Raw genomic sequence first — 18,614 nt, forward strand, 5'->3', positions numbered from 1 at the left:
TGGCTGCGCCCGAGTCACAGTGCAGAGCTGAGCCTGGTCAGGGCCCGAAGGAAATGTCGGCAGGGCCTGCCGCACCTGGGCTTAAATCTGGAGTCTCTGGTAGTCTATGATGGGTTGGAAGCGGAACAACAGGTCTTGGCCAATAAGAAGGGGGACTGACTCAATGGGTCCCACATAGACTGGATGGATGAATTCCATGGGGCCAATGGACCAGTGTACCATCGCGACAGACTCCAGCTTTGTGTTAGTAGGTGAGAAGGCGCTTACGGTAAGTGGGCACCGCCGTAGGCGGAGGGGTCGACTGTTAGCTTGTGACGCGGCGCGGAGTTGTTCAAACACCGTGTTGGACATCACCGTGATGTCTGCGGCGGGATCTACAAGGGCTTCGTAGGTTAGAGCTCGCTCCAGGGTGACGCTCAGATAGAATTTACGAGCTATCCCCCTGGTGGTGAGATCACCTAAAAGCTGTTGGAACGGTCTCACATCGGTAGATCGCGATACATGCGGGTCTGCTATATTTGGATCAGCCTGCAGTACCAATATTGTTGAGTCGGAAGGCAGTTTAGTAGGTGTCTGAGTGTCGGCTACTGGAGGCCCCTCTGGTGACCTCCGCTGGTGGGTCACTTCAGTGGGCATCCGGCCGTCGGTTAGTCATAAAGGCGGGTCTTTTGACGAGTCTTTTGACAATTTCAGGAGTGCCTTCAATATGCCGTCGGCAACTGCGTTGTGGTCAGTCTCGGAGTCGACTTGGCGGTTCCGGGACTCGCGGCAGGAATCGGTTGCTGGCGCGCGTTCGACTTTATCACGTTTTGGATGATAGCGCGAGTCGGGCTTACCTTTAGCAAATTTGGAGCGCGGGCGGTCGTCAGCTTGCTTTTCTCCGTCCGATTTCTCGTCACGCGAGTAGTCGGTTTTGGGGCGCGGTTTCCGGTTTCGCGGGGCGCGGGACTGTTTTGACTTTTTTGATTTAGCCTGGTCTTCCCTCGGAGCATAGGAGCAAGCTCCCTCCAGCTCTGAAGGAGGACCCACGTCCACTTTATAAATTCCTGCGTTGCCTACCTTAGGGGCGGATAATTTTAGCTTTGCATAGCCCCTAGCTGCTAAGTCACGTAGCTGCGAGCTATTCAGTGTCTCAGGACACAAAGCCAGTCCCAGGGAGTGGTTAAGGTTTTGTTGGAGGTTTCGGACAAACAACGTTTTAAAACCAGGATCTTCCTCCATATTGGGCTCGTTACGAGTCCCAAAATAGGCATCGCGAAGACGACTATAGAAAGCCTGAGGAGACTCCTGCTTTCCCTGTTTGACGAACATGGCGACTTCCATGCCCGACAACCCAGGGGAGCCGTCAAACTCGCGTAAGATGGCTTGGTGCAGTGCCAAGGGGTCAGACAACACATCAGCGGGCTGCCGTTCCAGCAGTCTATTGACTGCTCGGCTGGACGTCATTTTAATCAAGTACAACTTATCTTCCACGGTTGCCATTGGGAACCTCTGGAGTTGATGTCTTTCAAGTACTCTGTTGTGTTGTGGGACCCCCCTGGTTTCGGTTCGAATTTGGCTATGTTTCGAGCCAGCTTGTCCAAATCTTTCCAGGCCACGCCCATTTGTCTCTCCAACGGGGGAGTCGACATGGGTCCACGTTGGAAACTGTCATCACTTGATGGCCTGAAAGCGTGTGGGGAGGCGGCCATTGGCGGTGCCAGGCCTAAAACGGCGGTGGTCACTGGCGGCGTCCTCCAGGCGGTTCCGGACTCAGGTGGCAGTTTGAGCTGTGGTGCTGTGGTTCTGGTATCAGGAGGTCTGTGTGCCTCGGGAGACCTCATTTAACTGCTGCGCGCGTTGCAACTCATGTTTAATATGAGCTAACTCTGTCTCATATTCCTGCTGGCACTGTCGGAGGCGGGTAACCTCGGCTTCAGTCAATGCCAATTTGGTTCGCAGGTCATATGAGCGGTCCACTTCGGCATTACGTTCCTCCCTAAAGGTCTGTACCTGAACTTGGAGGCGCTTCACTTCATCGGTTGACTGAGCTAGCGACGAACTCACCCGAAAGTAATTAGCTTCTGCTAGCCGAAGTTGGTCTTTTGACGGTCGTTCAGTCAAGTCAGTCACCTCTGCTTTTAGTTTGTGAATTTCATTTGCCGCGGATCTCAGCAGTTTTTCTTGCTCTCGATTTGTCTCTTCGGCGGACGCGAGAGCTTGGGTTAACTCACCAATCTTTTGATGGGAGTCGGGAGTGAAAGCAGACTCATCTGCATCACTGCCCAGATTTTCGGCTAGCGCCGCATCTGCGCGGGCTTCTGCCTCATCCAGCTGCGCTTTAACGTCATCCAGCTGGGTCTCCATGACCTTCACTCGGTCGTGGGCGGCTTCAAGCTGTGCCGTGGCGTCACGGCTCTGCTGTCGTGCCATGTCAAGTTGGTGTTTCACTTGACAGTCCTCGGCATCGCTAAGCTTCAACTGCGCGGCAAGGTTCAAAGTCAGACATCCGAGCATTCGAATGAGTGATTTGTCTTTTGGGGCTTTTGTCTCAGCGTCGCTCATGAGTTGCGCGAGGTTATCATTTAGCGTATTGACATCCGCATCCCTAATAGACTCAGCGTATCCAGGTAAGAAGTCCTTGGTCAGCTTCTGCACCAGTTGAGCTAAGGTCTCTAAGCTCTCACAGGGGCTGGGAGTCTCTCGGGGTGCTGCCATATTGTCAATAGCTTTTAGACGATCAAACTTATACTAGCGTTTAATAGTTAGTTAATTAGCGTACGCAGTTAGCTAACTACCGCTATCAAGTATTATCGTCAACAATACACACTGGATTCAAATTATCAAAAGGGAAATTGCCACAAAAGCAAAAGGTTTGTAGTGGGCTATGCAACCCACAGCTTACACTATAGTTGTGAAAAATCAATTTCAGTTATCAAAACAAACAAAAACACACAGCAACAAAAATAAAATAATAAATAAAGAATAATAAAAAAAAATTAAAAATAATAATACTAACTTCAACTTGATTCACTCAGCAAAGAATAGCTTAAATGAGGGACAGAGTAACTCTGAAATGTTACAGCGGTCAATCCCAAAAGCTAAATAAAAAAAAAAAATTCAAAAAAAAAAAAATAAAAAATAAAAATTTTTTTTTTTTGGAAGTCGAGTTAAAGGTTGAAATTAAAATTAAATTAAATAAACAGCAAAGCAGAAAAGGGGAAAATAAACTTAAAAGGGGTTAATAGTCTTGGTCCAATGACTGATTACAGTGTCAGTACAGTTTTATGCAAATGTCTTGTGGACGGGGTTTGGGACACAAAACTGCAAATCTATACAGAGATATTAGAGCTGCCTCTCTAATAATAGTTAGTTCGAACTCACACCTTCTTATTAACTAGACACAACCGAAAAACAAAAACAAAAGAACAAACAAAAACAAAGAAATTAAAAATGTGGATAAAAATGAAAGAAAAAATAAAAGAGAAGAAAATAATAATAATACTAGGTTTACCAAACCAACTAAACAAACACAACACCAGAAATTAAGTGGAATGTTAAGTCAAGAATACAGTTAGTTAGCCTAGTATGAAACTGGATAAAAGGAGATAGGGGGGGAGAAAAACACAACAGTGTAAATAGTTCCTTTGTATTAATTTGACCCAGCAGTATGTTTTGTTGATGCAACCGTAATTGCTCTCACGCTAGGCAGCGTAAAAGACTAGAATGCGGTCGGCTATTACTATAATCGTTAAACGCAAGCAGTCAGTTGAGCCTACAAATGCGTTTAATCGGACGTGGATAATTTTTTTTATTATCCTTGCGTACTAACGGTGACTACAATCACTTAGTACAACGCTCGACACGAAAAACAATTCAAAAAGCAATGTGTAGTAACATTGACTCAGAATTATCGCAGAGCAAGGACCACCGGCGTTAAAGCAGCAGTGGGGGGGGTCAGTTGTCTATTGACAGTGGAGCAAGCTCGAGTGATCTGTGTCACTCCAAACACTGACTGACAGCTGACAGCCTGCAGGACTCACTCCCTTTCGGGGCGTCTGCAGGCGTGGCTCAAACTCGCCAACGAGAAGGGAGGGGGAGGTACTCAACCACGCCTCCATGAGCCACACAGCTCTTCACAAGGACTATGGCGCCACCTTGTGGAAATGCGTACACGGTACAGGTAAGCAGCTAACGTCTTAGCGCTCTGTTCATCCGCTCGCCACGAGCTGAAACTTTGAGTCGGCGGCTACAGAAAGCTCAGTCACGACTCAAACTTCTCCCACAAGCTAGGTGTAGGAGGACACGGGGAAAGTGACTCGGACGTCGTTTACGTTGCTCGCGGTTAGCTACTTCGAAGCACGTAACTCGAGTCTGGTCAAAGCGATGCACATCGGCTGTCACCTGACTTCCCACAATTTCCGGAAACACAACACACAAAGAAAACAACTTCAAATTCTGCCAGCTGAAATTTAAAAGTTGCACAACTCGAGTTCTATCACGTACGTTTTCAAATACAAGCCACTATTTTCTCAAACGGTGACCGGCTCTTTCTTTTCTTCCATCAATCAATCCCGTTACTCTCGTTTACTTATAGCAAGCCACTCCGGTGGTAACACACGCAAGATGGCGGCTAACAAACGCTTGATTCAACGCTGAAGGGTAAAGTCAGTGCAGTTCTATGTAAGCAGAAATGTTTTCCTTTTTACACAGAGCCAAATGATTAGGTACACTACGTGAAATGTGTTTTACTTTTCACGTCCAAAGTCTTGTATTTTCGAGTGGATCTTCTAATGTTATATGGCCTCACACGGCCGGCACCATTATGTAGCGATAATTGGGTCGTCTTTTGGACGAATTAATAATCTGGACGTTACAGAGGTAAATTATATTTACCTCGATAACCTCTAGGGGCACCACGTTGGTTTTGCATTGGGTTAACAGGAGCAAACAACGACCAAAATCCTTCTTGAATCAGTCATTTATAATCTAAAGTCGCCACACTCGATATTCAGTGGTTCGTTGTACTAACAAAAGAATAATAATCCACTCGGAAACACAGATGACTTCGGCGGAATAGAGTTAATAAAACATACATTTATTCACGATTGCTACACTACAGAATCAAAACACTGCCTATCTAACTATTATACCGTCAGAAGAAAAGAAATAAAAATAAATCTAATGAAAATAAGGAAGGAATGCGAATGGATAAGGAAACAGGGAAAAGAGAAATTTGACCTGCCAGATCTGTGATATGTTTCAAACGTAAGTTGCATGCAGTGGTATCAATTTGGGAATCAAATGCACACTTACGAGCATCGGTGTTGCGTCGAAGCGAACAGAAACGGGCGGTCTTTTGAAAGGGGGAAAAATAGTCAATGTTCGTTGAAAAAGGCAAGAAAATCAAAAAGGGGGTATTCCACAGGTGATCAAGGGAAGCCGCTCAGGGGGCTGACGTAGTTGCGCGGCTCGTCCCTTGATTGGTCGGCGACTCGGCGAGGTTGATTCTCCGGCAAGGTTGGTTCTGCCGGACAGCTATCCGACTTCAGGTGTTGGAGCTCGGTTCGCTACGCGCCTGCGTACGGGGAAGGCCAGCCGTTGGAGGTGAGCTGGCACTGCGGCGGGGCGCCACCTAATAGCAGGTGAGGTGCGTGGCTTAGGTGCACAACCTTGAGTCCGGCGATACGTTGCAAGTGTACGCTGGGGCCGCGGAGTCCGCTGGCGGGCACTCCACCGATGGTGAAGAGAAAAAAAAAAGGGAAAAAAGGAGTGAAAGAGTCTTTGGGGTCAGCGTTGCAGTTTGCACCTGCTTTGGCATGGCGTGGAGCGAGTGTCTGCTCTCGGCAACGGTTGCTGCCAGAAAAGAAAAGGCCACGTGGTTGGCAAGTTTCTTGGAACAAAGAGTTCGAGCAGGCTGGGACACTTGCAGGTCGTGCAAGAGAGTTTTGGAAGAGGCTTGGAAACAAGAGCTTGGAAGCAAGAGGGAAGAGGAAGAGCGAGGGGTCCCCTCGTCCTTTTAAAGTCTATGGGCAGGGCTTCAGTAGGTGGTGGCACACCCTTCTGTTCGCTCGCGCAGACTTTAGAAAAAAATTATTAAAGGGATTAATAATTTGGCATTAAATTTGGTCAGTCTGGCAAATCAGTTTTCCCACACAACCCGTTTAACACACATCGTAATTAATGCATCATAAACTAACTTGTGAGGTAACTTCTACTTGTCTAATCTGACTGAACTGAAAGATATTGATTATCTTTCATTCTTTATGGAGTACAAATGAAATAGGATGTTCATACACACAAAGACATAACATGAATCATTCGTAGTTCAGTTATCTGTCGAGAATTATCATGGTATAAATGTGTAAAATGCGGTTACTTATATGAAATGTCACTAAGGATAGTTCCAAGTTTCACCACTTGACGGTGCTGTTGTTCCGTCTAGACGTTCCAGGAGTGCCCGTTTGGAAAGGTGGCGCCAGAATATCCTTTGTGATTGATAAGAAGTCGTGAACATTCCTTTGATCAGTCATTTGTGTATTCCAAATCATTGGAGCCATTTGTTCGGGCTCCGAGAAATCGGGCTTGAATACACTCCTTCGGCAGACGCATAAATTCCTTTGTCACCTGGTCAGCGGCTTCAAAAGAGCTTTGTTGGTGGTTGGGTGACCACCTGCAGAGCTAACCAAGCCTAGATCCTGTCTGGGCAGTGGAATATTTATGCGACTGCAGAGAATTTGCTTTAGGAGAAGCAAACTTTTAAAAAAAAATTAGAGGGTAGAGTGGGCCTAGGCAATAGTTGTTACACGGTCCAACCATAAGTCCTATGGGGAAAATGAACACATCCCCAGAACCGGGTCGTCCTCAGCTTTCCATCGGCGTCGGTGTTTGCTGCTGCTGTTTGTTCGTGGGGTGGAAATCTCCGGCGGCAGGAGGGGTTGTAAATTGTGAGGGTGAACTTCGCGTGGAGCTAGTGACGTGTAAAACCGAAAAAGGTGGGCTTAGTGACGTGTAAAACCGACCTGCTAAAACAACCCATTTGAGTGCTATTTGACCTACTTTGATACAAACGGCCATAGAAAAGGGAAACATGGATCACTTATCTTACAACTTGGGGACTTTGTCAGGCTGTCTAAGGCATATTTATGACCAAACCCCCCCAAAAAGTGAACATTTCATATGAGGGGACCTTTAACATTACTTGTGTAAGCAAGACATATACGGAATGTTTAGCTCACCACTACTTGCAGCGGTACATGTTCAAATGTTTGTTTAGTGGAATAAATTGGATTACAAACATTTGCCGATGTTACTGACCAGACCAGACTATGGCAACATCACGTATGCAAGGGTGACCAAACTTCCTCTTTTAGGAGGACAGACATCATTCTTACGTCCTGTTCGGGCGTCCGGGGTTTTTATAAATTCGTGAAAATGTCCGGTTGGCATTGCATGACTAACGCCCAATTCACACTGCCTGCTGAACAGACGCGGTGCTTTTTTTCGTACGGCATTCACACCGCATGCGTTGCATGAGCTGTCCGTGTCTGGAAATCTGCACACGCCAGACCACAAGATCATGGGGGTTTACGCTGGAGAGTTGAGTTCACGCGATAGCCGTGTAATTATGTATATAGAGTCCTGTTTGTAAACAATAGCCACGCTTGCCTGTTGTCACATTGATATCCTTTTTGTATATTATTTCTGGGACATTATTTCTGGGACTTCTACCATGGCTCTTCTATCATAGGTAAGTAGGTTTTGTGTTTAAATAGTGTTGTTTTGTCATGTTAAAAATTCTTTTTTTGTCTGACTCGTCATGCTATGTTAGCTAGCTTCCCTTCCCAAAAAAACAAGTTTGCAAACGGTTTTATTTTTTAAATATACCGGATACATCTTGGTGCCGATGCCCGACTTCTTGTCAGTCGTGCGTAATTTCTGGGAAAAAACAGAACGCTTGTGGAAACCTTCGACAGTGCCGCATCCATTCTGCACCACATACACTGGAGCTAGTGTGAATTGACACGCAGACTCGAATGCGTTCTATTCTTGCGGCGCCCGAATGTCCGCCGTACGGAAAATGCACCGCGTCCGATCCACAGTCAGTGTGAATTGGGCGTAATAGGAGGTGAAGTACACTGCGTAACTGTCACTGGTACCACAATTTCAAGGCTGGGGCAAGTGTCCTTTTTTTTGAAAATGGGAACATGGTCACCCTACGTATGCTCTGATGTAGGATGGCTTGATCCCAAAACATGTACTGTACTTTTGGCTTTAATTAATTGCGTTGCGTATTTATCATTTGTGAATTTGAGGTGAAGAATCTCTGGTTATTTTTAAACGAAGTATAACAACCAAGCATGTTACAACCAAAACAACAACAACATTGTGTCACGACGTGAAGAGGTAGGACCCAGACGCAGGATAAGGTAAGCCACCAGGGCAGCAGGTTTATTTCCTAACAGGGAAGCAAAAAGGTGGAGAACAAAAAAGCGCTCCACTAGGGAGGAAAAAACAGGCACAAGGCAAAAGGGGTAACAAAAGGCGCTCCACTGGAGGAAAAGGCACAAAAACAAGACAAGGCACAAAAGCAAGGCAAAACAACAAGGCAACAGGAACAAGGAACAAGGACTCGAGGACTGTGGGACGCTTCCATGCACTAACTGTGTGTGACACTTCGGCAACGGAGGGGAGAATGCAGGTGGCTTTTATTGTCTTGGTTGATTGGTGGCAGGTGGACATGATCATGGGCGGGGACCGGTAATTAGTGAACTGCAGGAAGGGCAAGTGACCTGGGGTGCGAAGGGAATCAGAAATTCAAAATAAAACAGGAAACATGACTATGACAATAAAGGCCTGTCACGCAGGTGGCGGCGTGACACATTGTTGATTCATCACTTATTTTCGTACACTTTAACAACAATGTCAACTTGTAGGCTGCTGGGACAGGAAAATAGACCTTAAGGAGGATTGTTAAGTTTTGGCAGCTTCATGATGCATTTGGATGAATGGATGACAGAAAGATGAAGTTTCTTTAGCCGAGTATGGCGTGTTTATTGCGGAGCACAACAGAGCACGTCTGCACTCAACAGCCGTCAGGCTCAACTCGGAAGTAAAAGAAAGATAAAAGAAAAGTGTTTGAGCGCCTCACAGAGGCAGAAGCGCAACATTAGACATCAACTGAATACATAAACAATCAACTGAGCACATAATCTCTCAACACCCCCACTTGTACTCAGGTTGTTGTAAAAAAAAAAAAAAATCTGAATGAATGTGGACCTCTGTCTTCAAACTCCAAAAATAATTCCTTCAAACTTTCTAAGTTTAAACTTTGTTGCCCGCTTTGTCATTATATCAGCACTCATGTTATCAGTAGGACAATACTTCAAAGTTACTCTCCCATTATTCACAGTAAACCTGATAAAATGGTATTTTATGTCCACGTATTTACATCTTTGTCTGTAGACTGGATTCATGGCAAGAGCGATTGTCCCCTGATTGTCATCATGCATGTCAAAACATTTTAGTACTTTGTCATTTTCGTCTCTCTTAATAGAGTATACCCATTTACCCCCCACTGTTTTCTTGCCTTTTGGTAGGGTTGTCAAAGTAAAATGTTTTGTTTTCATTTGAGTGGATCTCATCATCCATGGCTTTCACCCATTCTTTAGAGTTTGTTGATCTCATTTTACCATCTTACATTGACACTTACCTTAATCAAAATGGCCATAAACACTTTGGTAGACTTTGTCGGTTGGAAATCCTATCGATTTATCTTTGCAATTCCGGACACATCTTTGTCTGTTCCCATTCGACATTCCATGACGTGTGAATGACACACAATGTGGGACACATGGCGTCATGTGAATACTATCTATAGCTGCATGACTCAATTCTGAAACTTGGGTTCTGCTTCAATCTAACCTCACTTGTGTTAAATTTTAAGACTTCTGTAAAAATGTGATAAGGGTCATCTCAGATCTTCTTGTAAACCTCTGTCACAAAAACATAAATACAGAAGATTTCTAACATGAACATTAACATGTAAATGTTCATCACTTAGGTAGTGGACCTGAGCCATGACATCCGTAAGATCAAGGCTTTGACCGGGAACCACGGTGAACACTTTAACCGCATTGTGACTGAGGTGGAGTTACTTGGGCAGGACTGCGAAATCTGTGGAACAGTGGAGGATGAGTTGCGCAAGATGCGGAATCAGTCCAGGGATGCTCTGGGCAGCTTGCAGAACCACGTCAACCAACTTCAGATGAGTGTGGACTCTGGTGATGCCTGCAATCAGATATGCTCTCACTTGCAGGATGAAGTTCGTCTTCTGCGAGAGGATGTCACACGTTGCACCAATAAATGTAAGCTGAATGTTAAAATGTGTTCACAAAAAAAAAAGGCCCTATACTTTTCTTTCTGTGACGGAACTAGAATATAATGAATTATTATTATTATTATTATTATGATTATAATTATTATTATTATCAATATGAGGGATACACTAAAAAATGTGTAAATGCTGAAACGCCGGAAGAGACCGATCGATTTTAGATTGATTTTAACTCTTGATAAAGCAGGCCCAATAATATAGAAATGAGTTATTGTGGATTTTATTGTGGAATAAAATTTCTAAATATGATAGATGCACAATTGAGAACCATTGATAAAAGTATGAAATTTGGTTCAGTTACACTGAAATCACATTTAAATTTAAATTTAGGACCATATATTCATTATGACAAACAAATTGCAGAGGAACCTGTTATAATACAGTCATTGGTACCATGAAAAATTGACTTTATTATCAAGTTTTTTGCTTGTTATATTAGACAGGAGTTAAGGCAAATACTTGTAATCAGAGCTCTTATTTGAACATATTATATGTTATGTATGAACACGGTGATACATTTCCAGCATTCATAAATTTGAAAATCAAAATCCATGTACTGTAAAAATATACCATATACTAGTAATAGCTTATATCATACATGCATTCACACCAAAAGCAGGGGGAGGCGTTTCGGCGGCGCGTTTGCATTGTAGTCAATGGACTTCGTGCGGACTGGAGCAAAAGTGCGCGGGGCGGCGTGGAGAATGCGTTTGGAGCACTGGGGCGTGGTGCGCAGAAAATCCACATACTCGCATATTCGCCAAAGATGAAAAATTTTAACTTTTTTCGCATTTCGCCTCGCGGTAGCCAATCGGCTTTGAGTACAGGCTATGTCACACAGCATCCTGTCTGTTGTCACCCGAGTGCAACAACATGGCCAGCCGGGACAGAATGGTGAGCAAGGAAGTAGCATACAAGTGCTGGTAAGTGTATTTACTTGCTGTTGAACTGTACCGAGGAAGCAGCAGTGTTTATCATCCATGCCAAAGCTATTTAGCACAATGGCCGTCTGCCAGATTTCCACTAAAAAAGCGAAAGTGCTAACACGTACCTCAAAAAAGGTGCTGCTTGAGAAAATAACAACAACAACTGGATAGTCCCAGGAAAGAAGTGGAAGTTTTTCACCAAGGGGCACACCTCCTCCTTTTTCGGTGTGCACAAATGCACGAATGAGCAGTAATCACTCAAAAAAACTCTACGTGGTGAAACGCTCACGAAGGGAGCGTTCCAGATCGCCTTTTCGGTTTTGGTGTGAATGCAGCAATTAGGGCTGGGCGATATGGCCAAAAAATAAAATCTTGATTTTTGCAGTCATTCAGGACGATTACGATTTTAATCGATTTTAACCTAATAAATCCAACAAATGCTTACTTAAAGGTTTCATTTATTCAAAAATAATTCCTGTGCAAAATGTTCAGACACCAGTAACGTGTACTGATTCTATATCACTTTCAACATAATCTTAACATTCATAGTTTGTGCTTAAATGCTACAATTAAGTAGTTGGTAGCTATTGTAAACATGTCTTGTAAACCACCAACATTCTGCCACTTGTGAAAAATTACAACACATAAAAGCATTTGGATGAAAAAGAACATAAGATCAACAGCTTTTAATCATCCAGAAGACAAAATTCGGTTTCACAATTTAGCAAATCTTCAACGATTCGATTTTTTAAAATGACGATGTATCGAATTAATTCAATTTATTGCCCAGCCCTGTGCAGCATTATATTATCCGCTTGTCAAATACATCAAACGGTTAAGAAATAAAGCAAGGGGAAAATGTAAAAGAAACTGTACACCTAGTTTGTGGAACAAAGTTATTTTGCGTGCAAAACGATAGGCATGCTCATGCGCTACACCCTTGAGCGCACGACCCCTTCCTGTGGCCGAGGGTAACAACATGGCGACCGTGTTTTCAGTTGGCCAGACTATATACGGCTCTAGTTTGTGGTTTGTGGAGGTATTGAAATGGCAGAATACTAACCTTAACCACAAAACACTGACAATAAGACAAAAAAGTAGTTAAACAACACCTTTTCCTTTGATGTTGCTTTTTTCTGCTAAAAACAAACCACAAAGTATTGCGACTGGTCCTCCGTGTTTGTTTATTATGAAGTAACATTTAATCTCAAGAGGTTTTGAGAGATTTCTCTTCTAACCAGGAAGCATTCATGAATGAAATCGGTTCGTGTGCAGAGGTGGCAAATCCAGGTCCAGAAAGTGAAAACCCTGCCACAGTTTGACTTTAGCCCTTGATGCTAGCTAGCTCCCTAGCAGGTAAATGAGCACCATGGGTGCTCGTTTACCTGCCTGGACAGTTTGTCTTTAGCCCTTGATGCTACCTAGCGCCTTAGCAGGTAAACGAGCACCATGTGTGCTAGCTAGCTAGCTCCCGAGCACCATGCTAGCTAGCTCGCTCCCTAAGCAGTTAAACGAGTACCATGGGTGCTAGCTAGCTAGCTCGTTTACCTGCTAGGGAGCTATCTAGCAAGCTAGCTAGCATCAAGGGCTAAAGTCAAACTGCGGCACGGTTTTTATTTTCTGGACCTAGATTTTCCACCTCTGTTCGTGTGTATGTTGATTGTGCTGTGTGGCTGCACACCACACTCTGTACATTCAAAACTGCTACTCCCGTGATTTTTCCTCATCACATGTGGGGTCTCTCACAGTTTGGAAGTCTGCCAACAATTGTAAAAATCTTCCCATGTGAACCAGGCTTTAGTATTCCGCTTCTGCCGTGTTTAGGTGGAGGTTCTGGTAGCACAGGTTCAACCGGTACAAATGGAGTTACCAGAGGAGATGGACGCCGTTTGGATGCAGAGCGGGGTTTAGATGGTCACAGTGTGATTGGCGGCTCCTTGAACAACAACCAGATGAAGACTCTGCAGGGTGAATTGTCTGAGGTCATTCTAACCTTCAGCTCTATCAACGACACCCTCAAGGGTCTTGAACACACTGCACAGAAACACGGCAGCGTCATCACTGACCTGGGTGAGCTCAGTTTAATCAAACTGACTCTTCATGCGCTTGTTCCCAAAATGTGTTGTGACCCTCTAATACTCTACAAATTTACAGGAAACACAAAGGATAAGATTATCTCTGAACTGGACAAAATACAACAAGAGGTGACAGAACACATTGAGGAAAGTCGGGACCGTTTGGATGGGATGGACCGAGATGTCAGACGTTTTGAGAGCACGATGCTGGTAGAGATGGGAGACTGTAAGAGATCAGGTGATGGGCTCGAGAAGAGGCTGTCCAAGCTTGAAGGAGTCTGTGGAAGGTTGGACACAGTCTATGACTCTATTCACAAGATCAAGAAAGGTAAATTGCTGATGGACGCGTCAATGTAACTTTCGTTTTGTAACAATTCATTGTCTTGTTTTCTGATTCAGCTTCCTCTGCTGTGTCCCATTTTCAGGACTAAACCAACATGTATCTAGCTTATGGACATGTTTTTCCGGTCTAAACAAATCAATCATTCATCATGGAGCAATTTTGGACTTTGTTCAGAAGGACCAAGAAGATGTTCAGCGCCAGATAAAGAACCTTAATTCCAGCTTGAACCACATCTTGAAAGAGAGGCAGAGTTTGGCAGACCACACCCTGACTGGTAAAATTCAATATTTTTCTTTTTTGTAAACAATTAAGCAATGATGAGTCTTGTTGACCAGTCTCTGAAAGACGAGAATCACAAAATATCATCCATCCTTCCATTTTCTTAGCCGTTTTTTCCTCACAAGGGTCATGGGGGTGCTGGAGCCTATCCCAGCTGGCTTTGGGCAGTAGGCGTGGTACACCCTGAAAACACAGTGCCACTTCAGACATGGCATGTATATTACAGCCGTTAAACGTCATAGGCGTCTTCTTTTGGACACTTGCATGTCTTGAGACGGTTCTGTCTGGAAAAGATTTGTTTGAGGAACGAAGCCATTCCTCAGTCAACAGGGCTTTAGTCTCTTGTCTCCGCTGTCTGCGCCGATTCATTGTTGTTTCCTCCTGCCGCATTTGTAGCTGATAAGATGTTTGTGCTTTTCCCCCCTTTGACATAAAAGAAGACATTTTCACCCGTGGCCGTGATTGGTTAAAACAAACGTGTAGAATGCCGCATCGTCCAATCAGCTTGAATTATTGTCCAGAATGTCCCGCCTTTTCCCGAAGAAATTACCGTGGAGAGGTTCCAGATGGATATTGCGGAGAATTCACTTGAGTGAAGTGCATTATGGAGGACCAAAACTGCCAAAATTCAAAATAAATAAATGACTAAATAAATAAATGTCTTAAAGTGAAAATAAAAATGAATATAAAAAAATGTAATTTGAAAATTATATCTAAAAAAATTTATATGAATGGAAATAAATCCGTTTTTATTTTCACTTTAGTCATTTATTTATTTATTTAGACATTTATTTATTTATTTAGACATTTATTTATTTAGTCATTTATTTATTTATTTATTTTGACATTTATTTTTAGCGTGTCTTGGGTTGGACTCCACCGTTGCAAACTGCCTGTCATTGGCCGAGTGAGCAGCTCGGCGAGCAAGGAAATCTTGCCGGCTTGCAATGGAGAGCTCCAGCAATGGACGACGATCTTGTCCACTGTCTGCTCTCACTTGTTGTCTAACAACTCAAGTCGCAAGTTGAGGTGACGGTGGACACGATCGCCGTCCATTGCTGGAGCTCTCCATTGCAAGCCGGCAAGATTTCCTTGCTCGCCGACCTGCTCACTCGACCAATGACAGGCAGTTTGCAACGGTGGAGTCCAACCCAAGACACGCTTAGGACCGACCTCTCATTTGAATAACATTTCGACTTGGCTGTACGGCCTAAAACTGCCAAAATTCAAAATAAACTAGAGCTGCGAGCAGCTATAAAGGGCCCTCGCAACCCGTGCCACGTTGGGGTATTTGCACGTCGGGGTACTGGCACGTTAGGGTACTGTTTCATAAGAAACCGTCTAAATTGTAAATGTTTTTGCCATGCTTTTTGTGTTTGTTCACATTGCTATGGAATACTTTGTCTAGGTATTCGGCTGATAGGTATGCCTCCCAATATTCACACATCTAGCTGAATCATATAAAAAACATTTTTCTTTGCAAACAATGCATCGCTACAGCAAAGGCGTGCGACAAAATAAAAAATTTCAATAACTTTTCATCTTAAATATCTTAAGATGAAACGCGCCAAAGAATATATGACGCCTATAAAAAGGCCCCAAAAATGGCAACAAATACCAAAGTTAATCAAAATGGCAGACTTCCTGTTTGGTTTAGCATATGGCTTTAGAAACTTTTTTGTAAGTCTTAGGCTGATAGGTATCCAAATTTTTTCACATCTAGCTGAATCATACATTTCCAAAAGCTTCATAAAAATGTCGAGATGGAGCTATTGAGCCATTTATTGAAAATTGCAGAAAAACTCTCTAAAATGTTCATTTTTATGGCAAGTTTGATGTGTGTGCAAAGTTTCATGAGTTTTCACATGTTTAGACAAAAAAAAAAAAAAAAAGCAGCATTTTACTTGGCCAACAATGCACCGCTATGGCAACGGCGTGCGACAAAATAAAACACTTTCGATAACTTTGCATCTTAAACATCTTAAGATGAAGCACACCAAGTTTGAAGACAGTCGGATAAATTTTGTAGGAGGAGTTCGTTAAAGTATTACCCTAAAAAAGGCCACAAAAAATGGCTACAAATCCCAACGTAAATTAAAATGGCGGACTTCCAGTTTGGTTTAGCAGATGGTTCCAAGAGACTTTTTTGTACATCGTGGGCTCTTATGTATGCCTTTAAATTATCATAGCGCTAGGTGAAACGTACAACCGGGAATGCTTCGTTAAAGAGGAGTTTTTTAGCTCAAAATGTGATGCCCGTCCCCTACGGGACTTCCTGTTGGGTTTAGCACATGGCACCAAGAGACTTTTTTGTACATCGTGGGCTGTTACATGTGTCTCCAAATTTTCGTAGCTCTAGCTGCTTCGTACAACTGGGAATGCTTCATTAAGAAGGAATTTTTTCCTTTGCAAACTGTGCATGCCACGACAACAGCGTGCGACGAAATAAAAAGCTTTCAATAACTTTTCATCTTCAACATGTTCAGATGAATCACACCAAGTTTGGAGATGATCGGATAAACACTGTAGGAGGAGTTCGTTAAAATAAGACCCCTATGAAATGGCCCAAAAAATGGCAACACGTTCCAAAGTAAATCAAAATGGCGGACTTCCTGTTCGGTTTAGCATATGGTTCAAACAGAGTTTTTTGTACCTTGAGGGCTGTTACATATGTCTTCAAATTTTGGTAACTCTAGGTGAAATGTACAGCCGGGAATGCTTCATTAAGTTAGAATTTTGAAACACAAAATTTGATGCCTCGCCTCTGGCGGACTTCCTGTTAGGTTTAGCATATGGCACCAACAGGCTTTTTTTGTAGATCATAGTCTGTTACATATGTGTACCAATTTTCGTAGCTCTAGATTAAACGTACCACCGGCAATGCTTCGTTACGTAAGAATTTTGAAACTGTAAATTTGATGACCCGCCACCGTCATATAGTATGTCAAAAAATTTAGATTTTTTACCACGATGTTGTCCCAGGTGTTGAGATGGTACAGCCCAAGTTTGAAGTCAATCGGGTTAACCGTGTAGGAGAAGCGGGCAAAAGTATGACCCCTGTAAATGTGCAAAAATGGGCCAAAATTGGACATTCAAATACTCATACCTCACTTCCTGTCTATTTTAGGGTACACATATCAAAGAGGTTTTTGTTCATCTGGATGTGCTACAGGTGCCACACAATTTTCGTAGCCATAGGACAATCGTAGCGGGACAGGGATCCGTTAAACCTATGTAGGTGGCGCTACAGAGCCATTTTTCTGTTATCATGTATGGCGACTTTAAAATATCAAATTTTTCGCCAGGCCCGATCTGCGTGTAAAGTTTGGTGAGTTTTCGTTCATGTTTAGTGCCTCAAAAATGTGGTTGTTTGCGGAAAAGAATAATAACAAAGAAAAAGAAGAATAACTAGAGCTGCGAGCAGCTATAAAGGGCCCTCGCAGTCCGTGCCACGTTGGGGTACTTGCACGTTGGGGGACTGGCACGTTGGGGTACTCGCACATTGGGGTACTGGCACATTAGGAGCAAAATTTCTTTTAACATGGCATGATAAACCTTTACATGTGGATTTTTTTTGCTAGGTGTGATGTGTGTGTCAAGCTCAATGGGTTTTGGTGATTGTTAAGATCTGCAAAAATCAGCGGCCTTTTTTATTTTTAGGAAATGAGTTGACCTGATTGGTATTTTTTGCAAAAGTATATATACCCATCATTGCTCGTACTCATTGCACGATGTTGCTTTTATTGTGAAGAGAGGCTATCAAAAATAAATAAAACAAAATAAAAAAGTACATATGTTTGGATCGGTCTGATACCAGTGAACATCTTGAGTAGTGGAAAAAGTAAAATAATATTCATAAATGACTTAGTTATTACACTTACAATGAGTTCACAAATTTTGTACACAATACCGTAAGTTTTTTTTTTTTTTTTTTTTTTTTTTTATGCCTCAAGGACGAGGTGGCGCTGTATTTATAACTGAATTTTGTCATAGAGATACCTTCACGCCTTGACTATAAATATTAGGGGTGTTAAAAAAAATCGATTCGGCGATATATCGCGATACTACATCGCGCGATTCTCGAATCGATTCAATAATAGGCAAAATCGATTTTTTTTTATTTTTTTTTTATTTTTTTTTTAGGATTCACACCTTAAGCATGGAAGAATGTTATATGAACGGAACATTAAGCCTTAATATTTTATTTTAATGCTGTTTAAACATGAAACAGATTACAACCTCTATAAGACTGAAATTTCAGATAAATAAATAATACATTTTCATATAAATCTTACACTACAAGCTTACTGATTAGTATTTTCTAAATGAAAAAAAAAAAAATCGCAACAATCGACTTAGAAATTCGTATCGGGATTAATCGGTATCGAATCGAATCGTGACCTGTGAATCGTGATACGAATCGAATCGTCAGGTACGAGGCAATTCACACCCCTAATAAATATACATGGCAAGTTTGGGATTTTTTGAAGCATGTACCGGGGAGTTATTAAGCATATCCTTCATTCACGATACTGCTTTTAACGTCCATCGAGGCTATCAAAAATAAATAAAACTAAATAAAAAATACGTATGTTTGGATAGGTCTGATGCCAGTG

At 42.9% G+C, this 18,614-nt stretch overlaps 1 protein-coding gene across 2 annotated transcripts in view; it reads left to right on the plus strand.

Annotated features, from left to right (window-relative positions):
- The window catches only part of LOC144017004 (EMILIN-1-A-like), a 268,499-nt gene that overhangs the window by 146,148 nt on the left and 103,737 nt on the right, over positions 1 to 18,614 (plus strand). For both annotated transcript variants that reach the window (XM_077518243.1, XM_077518244.1), the window contains exons 7-10: positions 10,043 to 10,346; positions 13,126 to 13,371; positions 13,456 to 13,704; positions 13,802 to 13,993. In XM_077518243.1, coding sequence (XP_077374369.1) covers positions 10,043 to 10,346; positions 13,126 to 13,371; positions 13,456 to 13,704; positions 13,802 to 13,993 — 991 coding nt within the window. The remainder of the gene's footprint in view (positions 1 to 10,042; positions 10,347 to 13,125; positions 13,372 to 13,455; positions 13,705 to 13,801; positions 13,994 to 18,614) is intronic.

Source organism: Festucalex cinctus, chromosome 4 (genome assembly GCF_051991245.1).
Source record: "Festucalex cinctus isolate MCC-2025b chromosome 4, RoL_Fcin_1.0, whole genome shotgun sequence".
Classification (NCBI taxonomy): Eukaryota; Metazoa; Chordata; class Actinopteri; order Syngnathiformes; family Syngnathidae; genus Festucalex; species Festucalex cinctus.